This window comes from Anolis carolinensis, chromosome 3, assembly GCF_035594765.1.
Source record: "Anolis carolinensis isolate JA03-04 chromosome 3, rAnoCar3.1.pri, whole genome shotgun sequence".
In the NCBI taxonomy this organism is placed as follows: domain Eukaryota; kingdom Metazoa; phylum Chordata; class Lepidosauria; order Squamata; family Dactyloidae; genus Anolis; species Anolis carolinensis.
The window spans coordinates 171,899,445-171,917,545 of NC_085843.1; the positions used below are offsets into that span (position 1 = coordinate 171,899,445).

The following is an 18,101-nucleotide window of genomic DNA, read 5'->3' on the forward strand; positions in this document are numbered from 1 at the left end:
TACTTGACTTTCTGGGAACAACAGCCTGTTCTGTGGTATCAGTTTCCTGCAACCTTTACTACACTCTCACTATCTTGGGTTCGTCTAGTTCGGGTTTAAAATCTGCCTTGAAATAGTGTTCATCTCCATTTCTAAGCCAAACAGCCTGCGTTTTCTGTAGACACCTCTTAGGTCATGTGGCCAGCCTGACTGCATGGAGAGCTGTTTACCTTCCCGGTACCTTATGATCTACTCAGACTTGCATGTTTTCGAACTGCTAGGTTGACTAACAGCGGGAGCTCACCCCGTCCTGTGGATTTGAACCATCAATCTTCTGGTCAATAGCTCAACGGTTTAACTGGGTCCAGGCTGTGGCGGAGTCTGTTGAGCAGCTGCAATAAATCACTCTGACCATGAGGTCATGAGTTCGAGGCCAGCCCGTGGCGGGGTGAGCACCCGTCAATTAAAAATAAAAAAATAGCCCCTGCTCATTGCTGACCTAGCAACCCGAAAGATAGTTGCATCTATCAGGTAGGAAATAAGGTACCACTTATAAAAAAAAGTGGGGAGGCAAGTTTAACTAATTTACGACATTGGAATGAGGAAGTGCCATCAGAGTGGATGATGAAGCAGGTGCTCCCCCCTGTGGCCAGAATCGAACATCCCCTCAGGCGAAGGTTAAATTGCCTCTGCGTCTGTCTGTCTCTGTTTGATGTGTTTATGGACATTGAATGTTTGCCCTATGTGTGTATAATGTGATCCGCCCTGAGTCCCCTTCGGGGTGAGAAGAGTGGAATATAAATACTGTAAATAAATAAATAAATAAATAACTTGTTGTGTCACCATGACACCGACAATAATCCACATTATATGCTTTGAACTGGATTATCTGAGTCTACACTGCCAGTTAATCCAGTTCAAAGCTGATAATCTGTATTTTATTCAGCTGTATAGAGGGGCTCATGGACTCATGTGTCCAGGTTTTCATCTGAGAAATATTGGCAGTTATTCTGTCTTCACTTTCATTCCAGTTTGGGCTCCAGTACTGGCAAAAGGGCAACATACCTTCCAACATTTTATAGATGAAAACTGGGACATGTGTGGCCAAGCAACATCATAGCATGGCCAATCTAGTAAAAGTGACTAAAGTTAAGGAAAAGGCAAGAGCCTGCAACAATTTGCATTTGCCTGAACCTACTGGATCAACTTCTGTGCCTCCTCATCTGCTGAATTAATTGAGTACAAACTACTGTAGTTTACAATTTGAACACAGTTTGCTGAAACTGAAATACGCTAATGACAAAAGGATGGAGGGGTGAGAGGAAAGAAAGAAATTGGGACATTTTAAAAGCAGATGAAAAAGTGTTGTGACAGAGGATGAATTGGAACAGAGTAATTGGAGGGTATGAGTCAAGCACTGCCGGTAAGAAGAGTGAGGCAGCATGTTTGAGGTGTTATGAAAGGGCAACACATACGATTTAGCCTGTTATTCTTGTGTTTTACTGCCAGGGAGAGGGAGAGCAGCTTGTGGAATTTTCTGCTTCGTTTATCAAAATAACACTGCTAGCTTTGGTCATTATACTTCTTTACTGGGGATGGGGTACAATTGCTGTTCTACTTCAGGCAGCAAAATGCCCAGGGCCATCCCTCACTGGCAGTGATCCCAGTTGTGAGAAACCCAACTGGAGCTGCAGAATCCATGCTCTCAAAGAGAGCATTGGGTGCTTACAGTTTGCCCCATCTTTCCACACCAAGAGGATAGGAGCCGACCTGTGTTGGAAGAGGCACTTTGCAAGCATCATATGTAATTGGAGCCTATCAAACAATTGCCACAAATCAGAGGTTGCTCCCCACAGTGTACTAATTGTAATCATGGTGCCTGTAATGAGCTTATACAGAGATGAGAACCTAGATATAGCAGCCTTCTCTTGGAGTCAATCTTATAAGTAAATTAAAGTCACACTGCCCTCCTTGATATGGAACATGGCACATGAATGCTCTGGTGTTAAAGTGCAGCTTCTTCTCCTTAGGAAAACACTCCTAAACATAATTATATGTGCATAGGCCTGGTGTCCCTTAGGAAAACATTCCAAATCTATTCAAAAGCTATTTCTGAAAGGAGTTCCAGTAGTTGTTGTGATTGCTTTTGTTTGAATGAAGCTGGGGAAAGGGGGCCTCTGCCTTTTCTGTGAACGATCACCCACACAGTACAGGTTTGTGACCACCACAAAGCATAGCCAGTCTTTTGTTTACATCATCAGACTCATAAAAAGAGGGAAACTGTTTTCCAACCTAAGGGGCATTTGACTTTAGGGCTACAGTTTAGCAGATCTTGAAAAAGTGACTTTTTTGCATAACAAGTCCCAGAATTCTGGGAGATACTCGGAACACTCCCCAGTATTACATTTACATGTACAGCAGAGTCTCATTTATCCAGCACTCACTTATCCAACGTTCTGGATTATCCAATGCATTTTTGTAGTCAATGTTTTCAATACATCGTGATATTTTGGTGCTAAATTCGTAAATACAGTAATTACTACATAGCATTACTGTGTATTGAACTACTTTTTCTGTCACATTTGTTGTATAACATGATGTTTTTTTTATAAATTTTTAATTAGATTTTCAATTAAAGAGCTTACAGTGAAAGTGTGAGAACAATAGTTTCCAAGGAAAGAGGTGAAAGAAAGAGAATAGACTTCAGGAAACAAAAAATAAATAAATAAAAAATAAAAAAATAATAAAAATAGTAATAACAATAATAATAGTAATAAGTGAAGAATAAAAATGAAAATTATATTAAGAAAAAGAAAAAAATTAAAAAAAGAAAAAAATATAATAAAGACTTCCATCTCATACACAGTTATTTAGTAAAGTTTGTTATTCTTCTTCTTGGTCATTTTTACTTCTTCCTTCAACTAGGTGACGGCGTCTTCTTTACCTTCACTTTGTATCTACAAACCTTCTATATAGATTAAATTAGTACCTTCGTTTGTATTTCTATCAAATAGTTTTTTACCGGATCCCAATTTGTTTGCTTTCTTGGAATTCCATAGTTATTTTTTAGTAGGTATGTCAATTTGTCCATATTCATTATTTCCAAAATCTTTGTTAGCCAACAACTTAATTTGGGGATTTCCTTCTTTTTCCAATATTTAGCATATATTATTCTAGCCGCCGTGGTGAGGTAATTAAAAAGAATCTCTTTATTTTTATCGTTTTGAATATTAAGCATCCCCAGGAGAAAATATTTTGGATCTAGTTTTATTTTAATCTGCAACATCTTTTGTATTGCCTGGTGGATCTCCTTCCAATAATTTTTAGCTTTTTTACAAGTCCACCAGCAGTGATAAAACGTTCCTACTTGATCCTCACATTTCCAACATTTATTTGAAATTTTTTTATAATAATTTGCTAATTTTTGAGGGGTCAAATACCAGCGATAGAACATCTTAATCCAATTTTCTTTCAATTCTATTGCATACTCTGGTTTCTCTTCAGATCGTATAAATCTTTCGCCTTTTATAACATGATGTTTTGATGCTTAATTTGTAAAATCATAACCTAATTTGATGTTTAATAGGCTTTTCCTTAATCCCTCCTTATTATCCAGCCTATTTGCTTATCCAACATTCTGCCAGCCCGTTTATGTTGGATAAGTAAGACTCTACTGTATCTTACTACAAGAAAGGCGGATAGATTTCACCTTCAGGAATTTCACCTGCCTGTACTTTTACTTAGGCGATCCCTCGTAGGCTGAGGACAATGGTCTTCCCGTCGTGGGATCCTGGGGGTGTGTCCGTAGATAGCTGAAGAGACCTATTCTTAATCTGCATGTTCTCCCACAGTGAGGACATCGGTTTCCAGGTGGAAGGCGGTCCCGGTCAGGGTTGGCTTGACGCTCCTTCCTCTTGGCACGCCCTCCATTCGTGCCTCTTCGAACTCCTCAGCACTGCTGGTCACAGCTGACCTCCAATTAGAGTGCTCAAGGGCCAGGGCTTCCCAGTTCTCAGTGTCTGTATGCTTGAGGGATTTGGGGTCATGTTTCTGAGCTCTGCAATTTGTACAAATCCTAGTTTGACATCTCTTTAACTGCCATGGTTCAATGCTAAGGTATCGTGGGAGCTGTAATTTTACAAAGGACTTCACCTTCTCTGCCAAAGTGTGCTAGTACCTCACCAAAGTACAAACCCCATTATTCCATAGCATTGAGCCATGGCAGTTAAAGTGGGGTTAAATGTCATTAACTCTACAGTGTAGATGTACCCTCATGTCATCTGCTCTGTGGATCAGGGCATACTATTTGACAAAGCGCATCTCTCACTACAGATCAACTCAGACACTGTAATCATTGGAGGAAGCCCTGCACTTGGTCCCACCTCCATCCCAAGCGTGTCTGGTGGGAACGAGAAAAAGGAACTTCTCCGTGGTTGCCCCTGTAATGAAGTATGAATTTTGGTTTACAGATGTTATGTTTGATTGTGTGTTTGTGTTTTAAAAGGGTAAGTATTATAGTTATTACATGAAGGGGGTAGCCACCTTAGCATTCTGAGGCTGGTTGCCATAGAAACATAGCTGCATCTGTAGAAATGTAACTATCGAAGCTAGCAAGAAAGGGGCGGAGCTAGCTGGATGAAAAAGGAGGGAATGTTTTGAAGAGAGTCAGTCTGTGATCAAGGAATCACAGGGAAAGACTGGTTCTAAGGTTGTGAGAACCAGGGAAGTTCAGATCTTTAGTATGAGTCGTTTTAAATAGGTCAAGTGACTTATTTGAGTTAGTAGTGGAGTCTGAGTGATAAGGGGAAGCAATCCCAGTTAGATCCAAAGGGATCAGTTGATAGCATCGGTTGTAAGAAAAGAAAAAGGTTTAAACTGCTCAAGGAAAGGAGAAAGTCTTTTAAGAGGGAATTGACCATATGTTATGATTGCAACTGTTGAAGAAAGTTTACCTCTAAGTGAGAAACAACATTGTAACCACTAAGCTCTGTGCCTGAATAAACTTGTTATTGTTCTTTCAACATCCAAGCCTCTGTCTCATATATTCTAAACCAAGTTATGCTACCATCTAAAGTGAAGAAGAAGAAAGAAAGAAAAGTAAAAGGTCTCTTCCCTGAGTCTTTGGTGGTCGCGCATTGCTGAAATAGGAGGCACCTCCTTGTCAATTGGGGCCGCCACGTTACAAATTGGTGGCAACGGGTGGATAAAAAGATTCCCCCTGCCTGAAAGAACCTTAGTCGTTCTTAGTCCTTTACAAATTGGTGGCAGTCATTATAAATTCTTTATAGCCCCCCACTTCTGGAACTCCCTTCCTAAGGAGTTAAAGATTCCCCCTTCCCTCCCCATCTTCAAGAAACATCTGAAGACACATCTTTGCTCACTGGCTTACAAGGAGAAGGAGTAGATGGTAATACTACCATTATACCTCTGATTAATAGCTGCCATCCGTATCCATGCCTTGTTCGCCTCACCAGCTCAATAGACACCTTGAGCAATGATCAATCTATTTGCCCTCAAGGAATGGGGAAATTGAAGCTTCTGTTTGTTGTTTTGTTTTGACTGATATAACAGGTTGTGTTTTTTATTTAATTTTAGTTGTTAAGTCATAATTTGTTTTTATATGTTGGGTTATCCATTTTTGCTTTTATGGGTGTATGGTTGTTGTGTTTGGGCATTGAATGTCTGCCTTTTATGTTTGGAATCTGCCCTGAGTCCCTCCAGGGAGATAGGGCTGAATATAAATAAAGTTTTATTAATTATATTATTATTATCAACACGTGGGCATCTGGAGATCAGGACTTCCGGAGGAAGGTGTGGTTGCTCATTCATTAACTACTTTAAAGGCTGGAGAACTGGCAATGAACTGGCCATTTTCCCCATCTACTGTAAATTGTCTTTGCAAAAACATCATACGTTGCCATGTATTTCTCCTTAGAGTTCAAATATGAGATCTGGAGCAAATGGGAGAGGAAGGCTATGGCAACTCTGGTGTCAGCTGAACAGGGAACCAACTCTATACATTAGTACAAACTTTAAGATGCCACCCAAGTGGCTGAAGCTGTTTTAAGGATAAAGTTTGACATTTCAGTTAGGACTTTTAAAATGAAGTATAAAACCTTGTGTGTATCCACCACCCTATTTATATCACAGCACGAGTTAAACTAGGGGAAGAGTTAAATAAATTCTGCTCTCTGTGCCGAAACTTAATCTTTCAAGCAGCTATACTGGCTGCTAATTAGCAGGACCTCCCAAAATCCCAGAGGAGACCTGAATTGTTGCTCTTTTGAGTCATGTCTAAGAGTGTGTCTCCACTGTAAAATCAATGCAGTCTTGTACCATTTTAACTACCATGGCTCAAATGCTATGGAATGCTGAGATTTATAGTTTGGTGAGGCACTCACATTACACATATCGGCAAACATTCAATGCCTTTTAACATAGAACAAAGACAGACAAACATAGGCTCTGAGCGGACCTCGAACTCATGACCCTGGTCAGAGTGATTCATTGCAGTGATTCATTGCAGCTGCTCTCCAGCTTGCGCCACAGCCCGAGTGATTATATCAGTGATTCCCAAAGTGGGCGCTACCACCCCCTGGTGGGCACTGCAGTAATCCAGGGGGGTGGTGATGGAACCTATTAGGACATGGAGGCGGGGCCAAGGGAGGGGAGGGGCCTCTTCCCAAGTGCCGGAGACAGGGCTGAACACCTGAGGCACCTGTTAGGACACAGGGGGCGGAGCTAGAGGAGTGGGCGTGGCTTCCTCTCAAGAGCCCGAGACAGGGCTGAGAATCTATACCGCTCCTGAGGCACTTGTTGGGACACAGAGGGCGGAGCTAGGGAAGGGGGCGGGGCCATTTTCCAAGAGCACGAGACAGGGCTGAGGCTCTGTATACCTCCCCTTAGACACTTGTTAGAACACGGGGCAGGGTATAGAGGTTCAGCCCCATCAGGTACTTGGGAAGAGGCCCCACCCCCTCCTCTAGCCCCACCCCCTGTGTCCTGGCAGGCACCGCAGGACAGGGGTGGAAGCTCAGCCCTGCTTCAGAGCTTGTAACTCTGCCCATCCCAGTCCTGGCCGCGCATTTGTGGCCCCGCTCCCCTCGCCCCCTCCCCCTCCCAGCCCTGCATCTTGGACTGGGGAGAGGCTCAGCCCTGCCCTCTTGATCAGGAGCCATGCCCACCCCTCTAAGCCACGCCCCCCTTCCCAGAGGCACTGAGTAATATTTTTTCTGGAAAGTGGGTGGCAGGCCAAATAAGTTTGGGAACCACTGAACTATATTAAAAAACAGTAGTGCTGCTCACTGAAACAATGGAAACTAACTCCATCCTCTCCCAAAGCCAACTCCCAAGTTATTGAGTGAAAGTACATACCCTTACTAGGGAAGTAGGAGTTGCAAGTGGAAAAAGCAGGGGGAGTCCTGAGCAGGGTGTGAGAGCACGTTACTACAAAGATGAGTGTCTTGATACAAATAGTGTTACAGTAGAGTCTCACTTATCCAAGTTAAACGGGCCAGCAGAAGCTTGGATAAGCGAATATCTTGGATAATAAGGAGGGATTAAGGAAAAGCCTATTAAACATCAAATTAGGTTATGATTTTACAAATTAAGCACCAAAACTTCATGTTATACAACAAATTTGACAGAAAAAGTAGTTCAATACACAGTAATGTTATGTTGTTAGTACTGTATTTACGAATTTAGCACCAAAATATCACGATATATTGAAAACATTGACTACAAAAATGGCTTGGATTATCCAGAGGCTTGGATAAGCAAGGCTTGGATAATAATAATAATAATAATAATAATAATAATAATAATAATAATAATAACTTTATTTTTATACCCCGCCCCATCTCCCCAAAGGGACTCGGGGCAGCTTACATGGGGCCTGGCCCGATAAAACAAACAAATAACAGTAACAAAGCAATAAAACAATTATCCCAGTAAAAAACACCAACATCAATAAAAACAATCATTAAAATCAACAAGCAGGATACAGTGTTAAAAACAGGAGACTAATTCGTAGATCCCAGGCGAAATGCAGAGTGTTACGAAATGGGAAAAGGAAATTTCACAGTTGGACAATAAAGTGCGGTATAAAATGGCAAGACAACAACAATGGGACTATTATGGAATGGACAGATAGATCAATCCAGCAACAACTAAACATCGAAGGCCTTTTGGAACAGCCAGGTTTTTAAGCTCTTCCGGAAGGAGAGGAGGGTAGGGGCCTGCCTGATCTCTCTAGGTAGAGAGTTCCAAAGCCGGGGGGCCACGACGGAGAAGGCCCTCTCTCTCGTCCCCACCAACCGTGACTGTGAGGGTGATGGGAGTGAGAGAAGGGCCTCCCCCGACGAGTGAAGAGAACGTGTGGGTTCATAGAGGAAGATGTGGTCTCTAAGGTAGGCGGGTCCCAAACCGTTTAGGGCTTTGTAGGTGATAATCTGCACCTTGAATTGGGCCCGGAAAGTAAATGGCAGCCAGTGAAGCTCCTTAAACAGAGGCGTTGAACGCGCCCTGTAATTCGCTCCGGTTAGAAGCCTGGCTGCCGAACGCTGTACTAGTTGTAATTTCCGGGCCGTCTTCAAAGGCAGCCCCACGTAGAGCGCATTGCAATAGTCCAGTCTAGAGGTAACTAAGGCATGGACCACCATGGTCAGATCAGACTTCTCGAGGTATGGTCGCAGCTGGCGCACAAGTTTTAGTTGTGCAAAGGCCCTCCCGGCCACGGCCAACACCTGGGCCTCAAGCGTCAGCCCCAAATCCAGGAGGACCCCCAAGCTGCAGACCTGCGCCTTCAGGGGGAGTGCGACCCCGTCAAGCACAGGTTGCCACCCAATAAGTGAGACTCTACTGTATGTGATTTCAGCTCTGCTAAATCAGGGGTTTAGAAGCCTGCCGTGCTTCAGCTATTCCAGAAAGCCAGATCAGGAAATGAGTGGGTAGAAGGCAAAAGCAGGGGTCTTTATTCTCAATGGCCAAAGAGATTGTCAGCAGAGCAAACACTCAAAGTACTGACATACCCCAACTTTGAACACATATAGTACATTCGACAGAAAAAAGCAGTGCAGAACAATTGAGAATTGCTTCACTTGCTTTCTATTGGTCCTGGAGGATGCTGGCTAGGATCTGCAGCCTCACTGGAAAAGGTGTGAGTCTGCTTTTTCCTCTGAGCCAACCTGAGACAAGGTGAGAAATTTAAAAAATTGAGATTGCTCAGTATCACCCTTTCTGGCTATTGCTGATTCTGCTTTTCATGGGGCGTGTGAAGGAAAGAATGTGGGTGACTTTGAGGTAATATATGCTAATGATGGTAGTTTCTCTAGCCGGGAAGAACATTGGTCTGTGCTGATGAAACAATGGATGTTAGCCAGCCTGAATGAGTGCATAGAAGGAGGAGAAAAAAGGATGTCAGGTCACTCCCTGACCTCTGATTTGGCTCCGTTGTTAGGTGTGTGGAGGCATTATGATTAGGGGATTATGATGATTTTCTCATGGTGAGGGAAAGGTGACATGACTTTATATTCTGGAGAATTCCCACAGAATTTTATAGAAGGGTTGGTTTTTAGGGCAATAGAAATGACAATGTGGCTGGCTATATTTTCCAGTGGAGCCACATCTTACAATTCATATATTTTATATAACTATATGTTTCATGTTACAATTCATTTTGGGGGGTCTGATGTCTCGATAACAACAGGATGGGAGAGAAGAACTGGAAAAGTGGAGTTCGGCTAAAAGAATTAGAAGCCCTTCCTTACTCTACTCCATAGCACCTCTCTTCACCTGCCAAATTACACTAAATATATACCGGTATTCTTTTCCAAGGATTGCAAGTTTGTCTACACTATTGTTGTTTTGTGCCATTAAGTTGACTCCAACTTAGGGTGACCCCATCATAGGACTCTCTTGACAAGTAGTACTACTCAAAATAGTGGTCTGATCGTCAGTGCCAGACAATGATTTGCAGAGTTTCTGGGAAAGCAGCAGTTGGAGTCAGTGGGCTCAGATATCGTGCCAATCACTTGCACATGGGGTGTGGGGACCTGCCAGTCTGCCATATCAAACATAGTAAGATGAAATGGACTCAAGCAACAAGTAGTCCCTGGGTCTCCTTTACAAGTCCTAACCAAACTTGACAATGTTTAGCTTCTGAATCAGACAGGAACTGGTGCTTTCAGCATATTTTGCCTAAAGGTAAAGGTTGCCCTTTGACATTAATTCTATTCGAGTCGGACTTTGGGGGTTGGTGCTCATCTCCGTTTCTAAGCTGAAGAGTCAGCATTGTCCATAGATGCCTTCAAGGTCATGTGGCTGGCATGACTGCGTGGAGTGCCGTTACCTTTTTGTCAGAGCAGTACCTATTGATCTACTAACATTTGCATGCTTTCAAATTGCTAGGTTGTTAGAAGCTGGGGCTAACAACAGGAGCTCACCCCACTCCACAGATTCAAACTGCTGACCTTTCGGTCAGCAAATTCTTCAGCTCAGTGGTTTAATTTGTACGCCACCGCAGCCCCATCGTCACTGTGGCCCCATGCCTATAAAAGCCAAAATACAGTATTTGATCCATTCTAAGATGCCGTCGATTGCAAGATGCACATTTATTTCAATACCACCAACAGGAAAAAGCTTTATTTGGATATATAAAAAGCACCACAATTCTAAAATGCACCCTGCTTTTAGAGATGTTTATTAGGGGGGAAAGTGTGTCTTCGAATGGAAGAAATACAGCATATATGTCCTAAATAACAACCCTTTGTGTTGAATGATATTGACTAGTCTGGGATCCACTAGACTTTTACATGTAAAATAGATAAAGAGCCATGTTTTTCCTTAGAATTACAAAGGGGGTTTTCTGTGCACCTCCTGTTTAGAGGCTTTATTCTCTCCTCCCCATGAAGACACCTCATCTTTCAATGAAACAATATGCAAAATGTATAGAATTTTTATATGAACTGTCTGTGAAAGATTCATTTTCACATGCCAAAAATGCACTCTGCTTATGTTCACTATTTACCAGAGATATTTACTGGTGCTCATACTGAGCTTTTTGTTAAGAATAATAACAATTGTAATGTATAATGCCACATGTTCTCCCAAGTTTTCAGCACATATTATTCCCATTCTTTGATCATTTATTTTAAATCAGGGAATTTCAGGGATTTTATGCTGTATCAACACAGGGTATTAAAACAGAGTATCTATTAATATTTAGGTGCTAAATTTGTTGGTGCATTAAGTAGGTCACTGCTTTAATCATAACTCACAGAAAACACACACATATATACGTGTTGGTTTCGAGCCAAGCAATTCAGCGGAATTAGCAAAAGCATTCCAGATCCCCTTCTGAAGCTAAGCCAAAAATAGTGGATGTTAATTCCATTTCTATCCTAATCCTTCCTCTGCTTGTCTAACTGTTTTGTTCTCATAAGTCATAAGGTATTTACTTTAAATGTCATGTTTTCTTGATTGCTATGCCCGAATGCAGATTTACTGCAGATTTCCAAATGGAAGTGTAATTTTAAGGGGTAAAATTAACGTAAGTGCTGGATAATAATGCCACTGAAATGAAGTCTTCTGCTACAACACCTGGACCAGGTTCCAGGATTTGGCAAAAGATTTGCATTACAAATGGTTTCAGAATAACTGATAGATCTTGGAGCAGGGGTATAGAATCATAGAATCGTGGAGTTGGAAGAGACTTCGTGGGCCATCTAGTCCAACCCCCTTCCAAGAAGCAGAAAAATTGCATTCAAAGCACCCCCGACAGATGGCCATATAGCCTCTGCTTAAAAGAAGGACCCTCCACCACACTCTGGGGCAGAGAGTTTCACTGCTGAACAGCTCTCACAGTGAGGAAGTTCTTCCTAATATTCAGGCAGAATCTCCTTTCCTGTAGTAAAAATCATATAGTCATGGAAAGGTTATTGTAGAGTAACTCACCATTGGCTATGCTAGCTGTGGCTGCTGAGATCTGCAATCCAACATCTGAAGGGCCTCATCATCCCTATCACTGACTTGGGGGGTGAAGGAAAGAACATGTTCTGGTAGGATACATCAAGATACTATTGCAGTGTGGGAGGCAGAGTAAAAAATAACACAGGACAAGATTTGGTCTTGAGTACAGTCTAGGTCAGTAGTTCTCAACCTGTAGGTCCCTAGATGTTTTGGCTGACAACTCCCAGAAATCCCAGCCAGTTTACCAGCTGTTAGGATTTCTGAGAGTTGAAGGCCAAAACATCTGGGGACCCACAGATTGAGAACCACTGGTCTAGGTTATATTACTCCTTGGTCCACACAACTGTTTGTCAACACACACACACACATACATGTTAATGTGGGATTTGTGTATTGATAGTGTTTAAATGCAATTTGTGCCATGCTTGTATTGCAACTGATTGCATCATCCAGAATGTACCATAGCGTGGAAAGAGTTAATTGCCAAGAAGCTATGATGACCTTGATGTGTGGCTGGAACTAGGGAGTATCCAGACACAAGTGTTTGTGCATAACGATTGCGTCAGTTCAGTTGAGTTCTGTCTGCCTAGAGTTCGAGTCAAGTTCTGTTGGAGAACAGAACAGTCCTGTGTTCGTCTGTCATCTGCAAGTCTGTTTGTGTTGATTACTGCTGCATACAGTAAAACTTTGTAAATAGTTTTAGCAACGTCTCTGAGTGTCTCTTCGTTCTGCGCTCTACTGCTTCCATCCAACTACTGCTGCGCTGCAAATACTCTGACAATACGGGAGATTATTCAGAACTGTCTCTGCCAAAATGGGCCAGGTGTGGGGCAGGGACAATATACATTAACTCTAGAAGGATTGTCTGAAGGGCTGCCTGACTTTATTTTGAAGTTCTGGGCCTTCCAATTTAATGAACGCATGTACTGTAGGTCAGACTGTTTTTGTAACTATTCCTCAAATTATTTGTATTTTTTAAATGTTTATCTACAATGTGTTTATTTAGAATGTTTTTGACTTCTAAAACTCACAATGTAGCACTCACAGGAAACAATTTTAAAACCTGCAAAACAAAGAATATTGATCCCTTTTTAAACAAAAAAAAGTACTGTTCCATTATCTGGGCAGAGGCCAAAAGGGGGCACTAGAGAGTGAAGGATAGTCCATTTTACAGGGGGATGTTGAAGGAGGAAAACCATTTCCTTCATTTTTCCTGGTTATTCCCCCTCCCCCCCTTTCCATACCATAAATGAAGGTTGTTTCCCACGATGGGGACATGGCGGGGGGGGGGGGGGGGGGAATAACAGGAAACTGGGGGAAATGGTTTTGTTCCTTCAACCCACTGTCCACCCTCATAAAATGGACTATCCTCCTCTCTCCAGTGCCCCCTAGTGGCCTCCATCCGGATAATAGAGTAAAGGTAAAGGTAAAGGTTTCCCTTGACATTAAGTCCAGTCATGTCTGACTCTGGGGGTTGGTGCTCATCTCCATTTCTAAGCCGAAGAGCCGGCGTTGTCCATAGACACCTCCAAGGTCATGTGGCCGGCATGACTGCATGGCGCGCCATTAACTTCCCGCCAGAGCGGTACCTATTGATCTACTCACATTGGCATGTTTTCGAACTGCTAGGTTGGCAGGAGCTGGAGCTAACAGTGGCCACTCCCGCCGCTCCCGGGATTTGAACCTGGGACCTTTCGGTCTCCAGCTCAGTGCTTTAATGCACTTCGCCACCGGGGCTCCTATAATAATAGAACAGTACCTAAAAAAGTAATACACAGTAGCAGGAAAGCGCTGTGTGTAGAGATCAAAATAGTGAAGACAAATAGAGGCTATAAGAAAAAAACTGAAATGCTGCTCAAACCCTGAGATTTCACAAACTTAAGTACAGTAGAGTCTCACTTATCCAACATAAACGGGCCGGCAGAATGTTGGATAAGCGAATATGTTGGATAATAAGGAGGCATTAAGGAAAAGCCTATTAAACATCAAATTAGGTTATGATTTTACAAATTAAGCACCAAAACATCATGTTATACAACAAATTTGACAGAAAAAGTAGTTCGATACACAGTAATGCTATGTAGTAATTACTGTATTTACAAATTTAGCACCAAAATATCACGATGTATTGAAAACATTGACTACAAAAATGCATTGGATAATCCAGAACGTTGGATAAGCGAGTGTTGGATAAGTGAGACTCTACTGTACCATTTTTCTCCAGTAGAATTTGGAGAAAATGGCCAAAGGGCACTACAGGTCTGAGCTGTGATATTCAAAGATATGCATTCCTTTTAGAATGTGACAAAAGTTTTTGAAAATATGGATGGTTTTTAATTGTCTGCTTTTCCTTCCCACAGAACTTCCACTTGTCATGGCCACCAACAGTCACCAGCTTCATGCCCATTCCCATCAGGAAACTTTAAACTCAGTCTGCAATAGTACTCTGAGTCTCAACTACCAGCCGCTTTCCAAGAGCTCTTCCAATCTGGCCAGCATTGGGCGAATGGGTTCTGAGGAGAGACGCAGCAGCAAACAGGAGCTCCGAAAGAGCCTGAGCAGTTCTGCCTGCCAAGCCCAGGGAAAAGAAGGGGATGTTCGAAGCACACCTAGCTCCAATTGGTCTTCCACCCATTCAGAAATGGCTTCCACTATCCGAACTGCAAGCAGCTTGTCGCCAAGTGATAGCACTCCGAGTGTCACAAAAAATACTAGCCATTTCCTGGGTGTTGACCAGTCCCCAGCCTCTGGAGAAGGCTTGGGCACCAAACCACACACCAAGAGCAACACTGTCGAGAATGTGTCTTCAACATGGCATGCACAATTGCAGCGTGGGAGCACAATGGATGGGCCGGCAGCTGCAGTACAGAGAAGCCTTTCTGACCTGACATGCAGCTGCAAACAACCGAGTTCTGCCCCCCAGATAGAGACAAGTGCTACTTATTCTGCTATGAGTTCCAACAGTGGTTACAGTACTTCTCCAGGCAATACAGCATTTCCAAGATCGAGATATGGATCCGACACATGTGAAAATGCCCCAGATTTTCAGAGCCACTTGACCCAGGGCCCCAATTCACCCAGAGACCAAAGTGTGCCAACCAATATCTTTGACAACGGTGCTTTAGCACATAATGTTACAGTTTTTCCAGATCCAGGGGCATATTATCCAAATTATCTTGGGTCACATATGCCTGGAGATAACTTCTCAAATAGAGCAATGTATGCTCAGGGCGGACTTATGTATAGTAACTTTTCAACAGGTATGTACCCTCCTGGCATGATGGCGATTCATAACAATACCTTTCCCTACAACATAAGACAGGATTCTGCGATGAAGGTAGAAGGTACTCTCCCAGCCTATTGCCATTCCTTGCCAATATCTTCTGTTCAGTTCATCCCAAGGTTGGTCTGCTCAGTGAGCGAATCAGGGAAAGAACAAGTCCACCCTGAGTATTGTCCAACTTTGCCTGCTACTGAACCATCAACCTTTCCAAAACTGGTGACATCTGTGAGTGAGTCAGGTCTGGATGCAAAACGCATATTGCGTTGTTGTAACATACGTGGAGAGCACATATTACATGCCCAGCCTTGTGTACAACCAAAGAGGGGCCATGAGGAAATGAAGACAATGTACGTGGTGTTGAATAACCACCAAGATGGCGTTCATACGGTCATGAAGACTAAGGACACATGGACGATGACCTCCATGAATGATCTCACCCAGGGACTGCAACCTCTCCTGGGATGCAAAGATGTAGAGGTACAGACCCTCCCAACAAGGGAGTGTAAATCCGTGGCCACAAGCCCCTCTGTTGCTACAGAAGACTACCCACATGTGTTCCCTGAAGTTAACCTGGAACCAGAGGCAGAGGGTGAAAAGTCTCCAGTGAGGGAAGTGAGGTGGGACGATTCAGGCATGACTTGGGAGGTCTATGGTGCTGCTGTGGATCCTGAAGTTCTTGGGCTGGCCATTCAGAAACATCTTGAGATTCAGATAGAACAATTCCAGACAGAACCGGAGCTTGCCATCTCTAGGAAAACTACAGAGGAACTGCCAGAGAAAGAAGAAAAGAAAATGACTTTCAGAACAATGCTGCATTGTCTAAAACCTTCAAGCTGCTGTGTCCGTTCCAGCACAGCAGAGGAATAAACTTTCCTAGGTAACTTGCAGACCTATGAAGCCAGCACAGAGTTGGAAACTGAACTGATTTAAAACAGCTCTGCAAGTCAGAGGTCACAAGAAGTTTTTTTTAAAGTACATATCCTTAAAAGGTTACTTTACTTAGAAATGTGTAGTTGAATTTTGGACTGTTTCACTTCACATTTTAGCTCGGTTGGGCTTTAAAAACTGCTCACTCTGGATCCAGTTGAACCTGATCTGATTCAGATCCAATTTGGTCATAAAGGTCTGATTTAATTTAGGGCCAAATCAATTAATTGCACAGACCTAGTTATAGGGCATCCCTCTTCCCTCTGACTTTTGAACAGGCTGTTTACTATCTATAGACTTCTATTTTAACTATTTTCTTTGTGTTTGTATGTCTGGTATTTTACTGTATTTGAGGTTTAATCAACACCACTTTGACCTTTGGAAAGGCAGCTAATTTTTTGATGAAAATTACATAAAGTGACAAAACGCTATTTTCTGAAGTAGTTCAATATACATTAGCTGTCCTTTCTTGCACGAAAGTAAATCAGAATGGCACCAACTCCTAATTTTGAGTAGCCAGCTGATTTACTCTCAAAAAGCAGGAATATAAACTTAAAAAAAAAACCAAACAAATGTTGATTGTAGACACTTGAATCTTAAACATGGTATTATTATGATTTACTTTTGAATAAGAAATACTTTTACTTCTTTGAAATAACTGACACTTTGGGATCTGTCATTGTCCTTCTCTGAATATCAATTGATTGCAGAATTATTATTTTTTAAATGGAAAATATTCATTTGTTTATCCATTAGTGTTACTCTTTGATCTCTACATTTTGTTTTACTATGCATGTAGTTTTCAATGCTAGACTTGAAATACGTTTTATACTTTTTACACAGATGCAAATGGCATCATCAGAAAGTATCCTTATTATCAGATAGTTTATTGAATTAAACTGCTGTGTACCATCAATCTGTCTTTCCTCTAGACTAGATGCAAATCATTGCATAGTTCTGTGGACATGGCACTTTGGCAGAACATTGCCTGGACCTTCTTTCACTGTGAGGAATTACATTCAAAATACCCATGGGACTCAGTGCTTGCACTGTTACCAAGACACAAATGAACAATGTTTCCAGAGATGCTTTCATGAGTCACGAATGTCTGATTTACTATGAATGTTTATCTTTGGCTTAATCTATCATTTTGGTTTTCCTGGCATTAAATGTAACTATTCTCTTGAGCTGCTGTTCACTGGACAAAAACAGGAACCTACTGATGAGGAAGCAGAACAAGAAAATGCATCCAGCATCTTGCTCACAAACAAATAAAATAGATTTTCCTTTGTTTTGTGTACTGTAGGTCTTTAAGTTTGTGTTGCATAAACAATATGTGTCTGAAAAATGAAGATAAGTTAACAGAACAAAACTGTGTTGTCGAAGCCTTCCATGACCGGAATAACTGGGTTGCTGTGAGTTTTCCAGGCTGTATGGCCATGTCCCAGAAGCATTCTGTCCTGACGTTTCGCCCACATCTATAGCAGGCATTCTCAGAGGTTGTGAGGTCTATTGGAAACCAGACAAGTGGGTTAATATATCTATGGAATAATGTCCAGGGTGGGAGAAAGAACTCTTGCCTCATGTGTTGTCAAAGGCTTTCATGGCCGGAATCACGGGGTTACTGTGAGTTTTCCAGGCTGTATGGCCATGTTCCAGAAGCATTCTTTCCTGACGTTTTGCCTGCATCTATGGCAGGCATCTTCAGAAGTAATGAAGTATGCTGGAAACTAGTCAAGTGGGGTTTATATATTTGTGGTATGTTCACTCTGTGTGGTCTGACAACTACCATGTCAGACTTCACAGCGAAGCCATTGAAATCCACAAGCATGTGAACAATTTCAACCGAAAAGAGGAAACCATGAAAATGAACACACTCTGGCTACCAGTATTAAAAAAAATTCTAAAATCAGGACAGTAAATAAAGAACAACACTAAAAAAGCA

General features: G+C 42.2%; 1 protein-coding gene across 3 annotated transcripts in view; it reads left to right on the forward strand.

Annotated features, from left to right (window-relative positions):
• The window catches only part of gprin2 (G protein regulated inducer of neurite outgrowth 2), a 96,899-nt gene extending 79,453 nt beyond the window's left edge, over positions 1 to 17,446 (forward strand). For all 3 annotated transcript variants that reach the window (XM_008114461.3, XM_008114460.3, XM_003223260.4), the window contains exon 2: positions 14,307 to 17,446. In XM_008114461.3, the coding sequence (XP_008112668.2) occupies positions 14,321 to 16,096 (1,776 nt within the window). In that variant the 5' untranslated portion in view covers positions 14,307 to 14,320 and the 3' untranslated portion in view covers positions 16,097 to 17,446. The remainder of the gene's footprint in view (positions 1 to 14,306) is intronic.
• Positions 17,447 to 18,101: the final 655 nt, after the last annotated feature.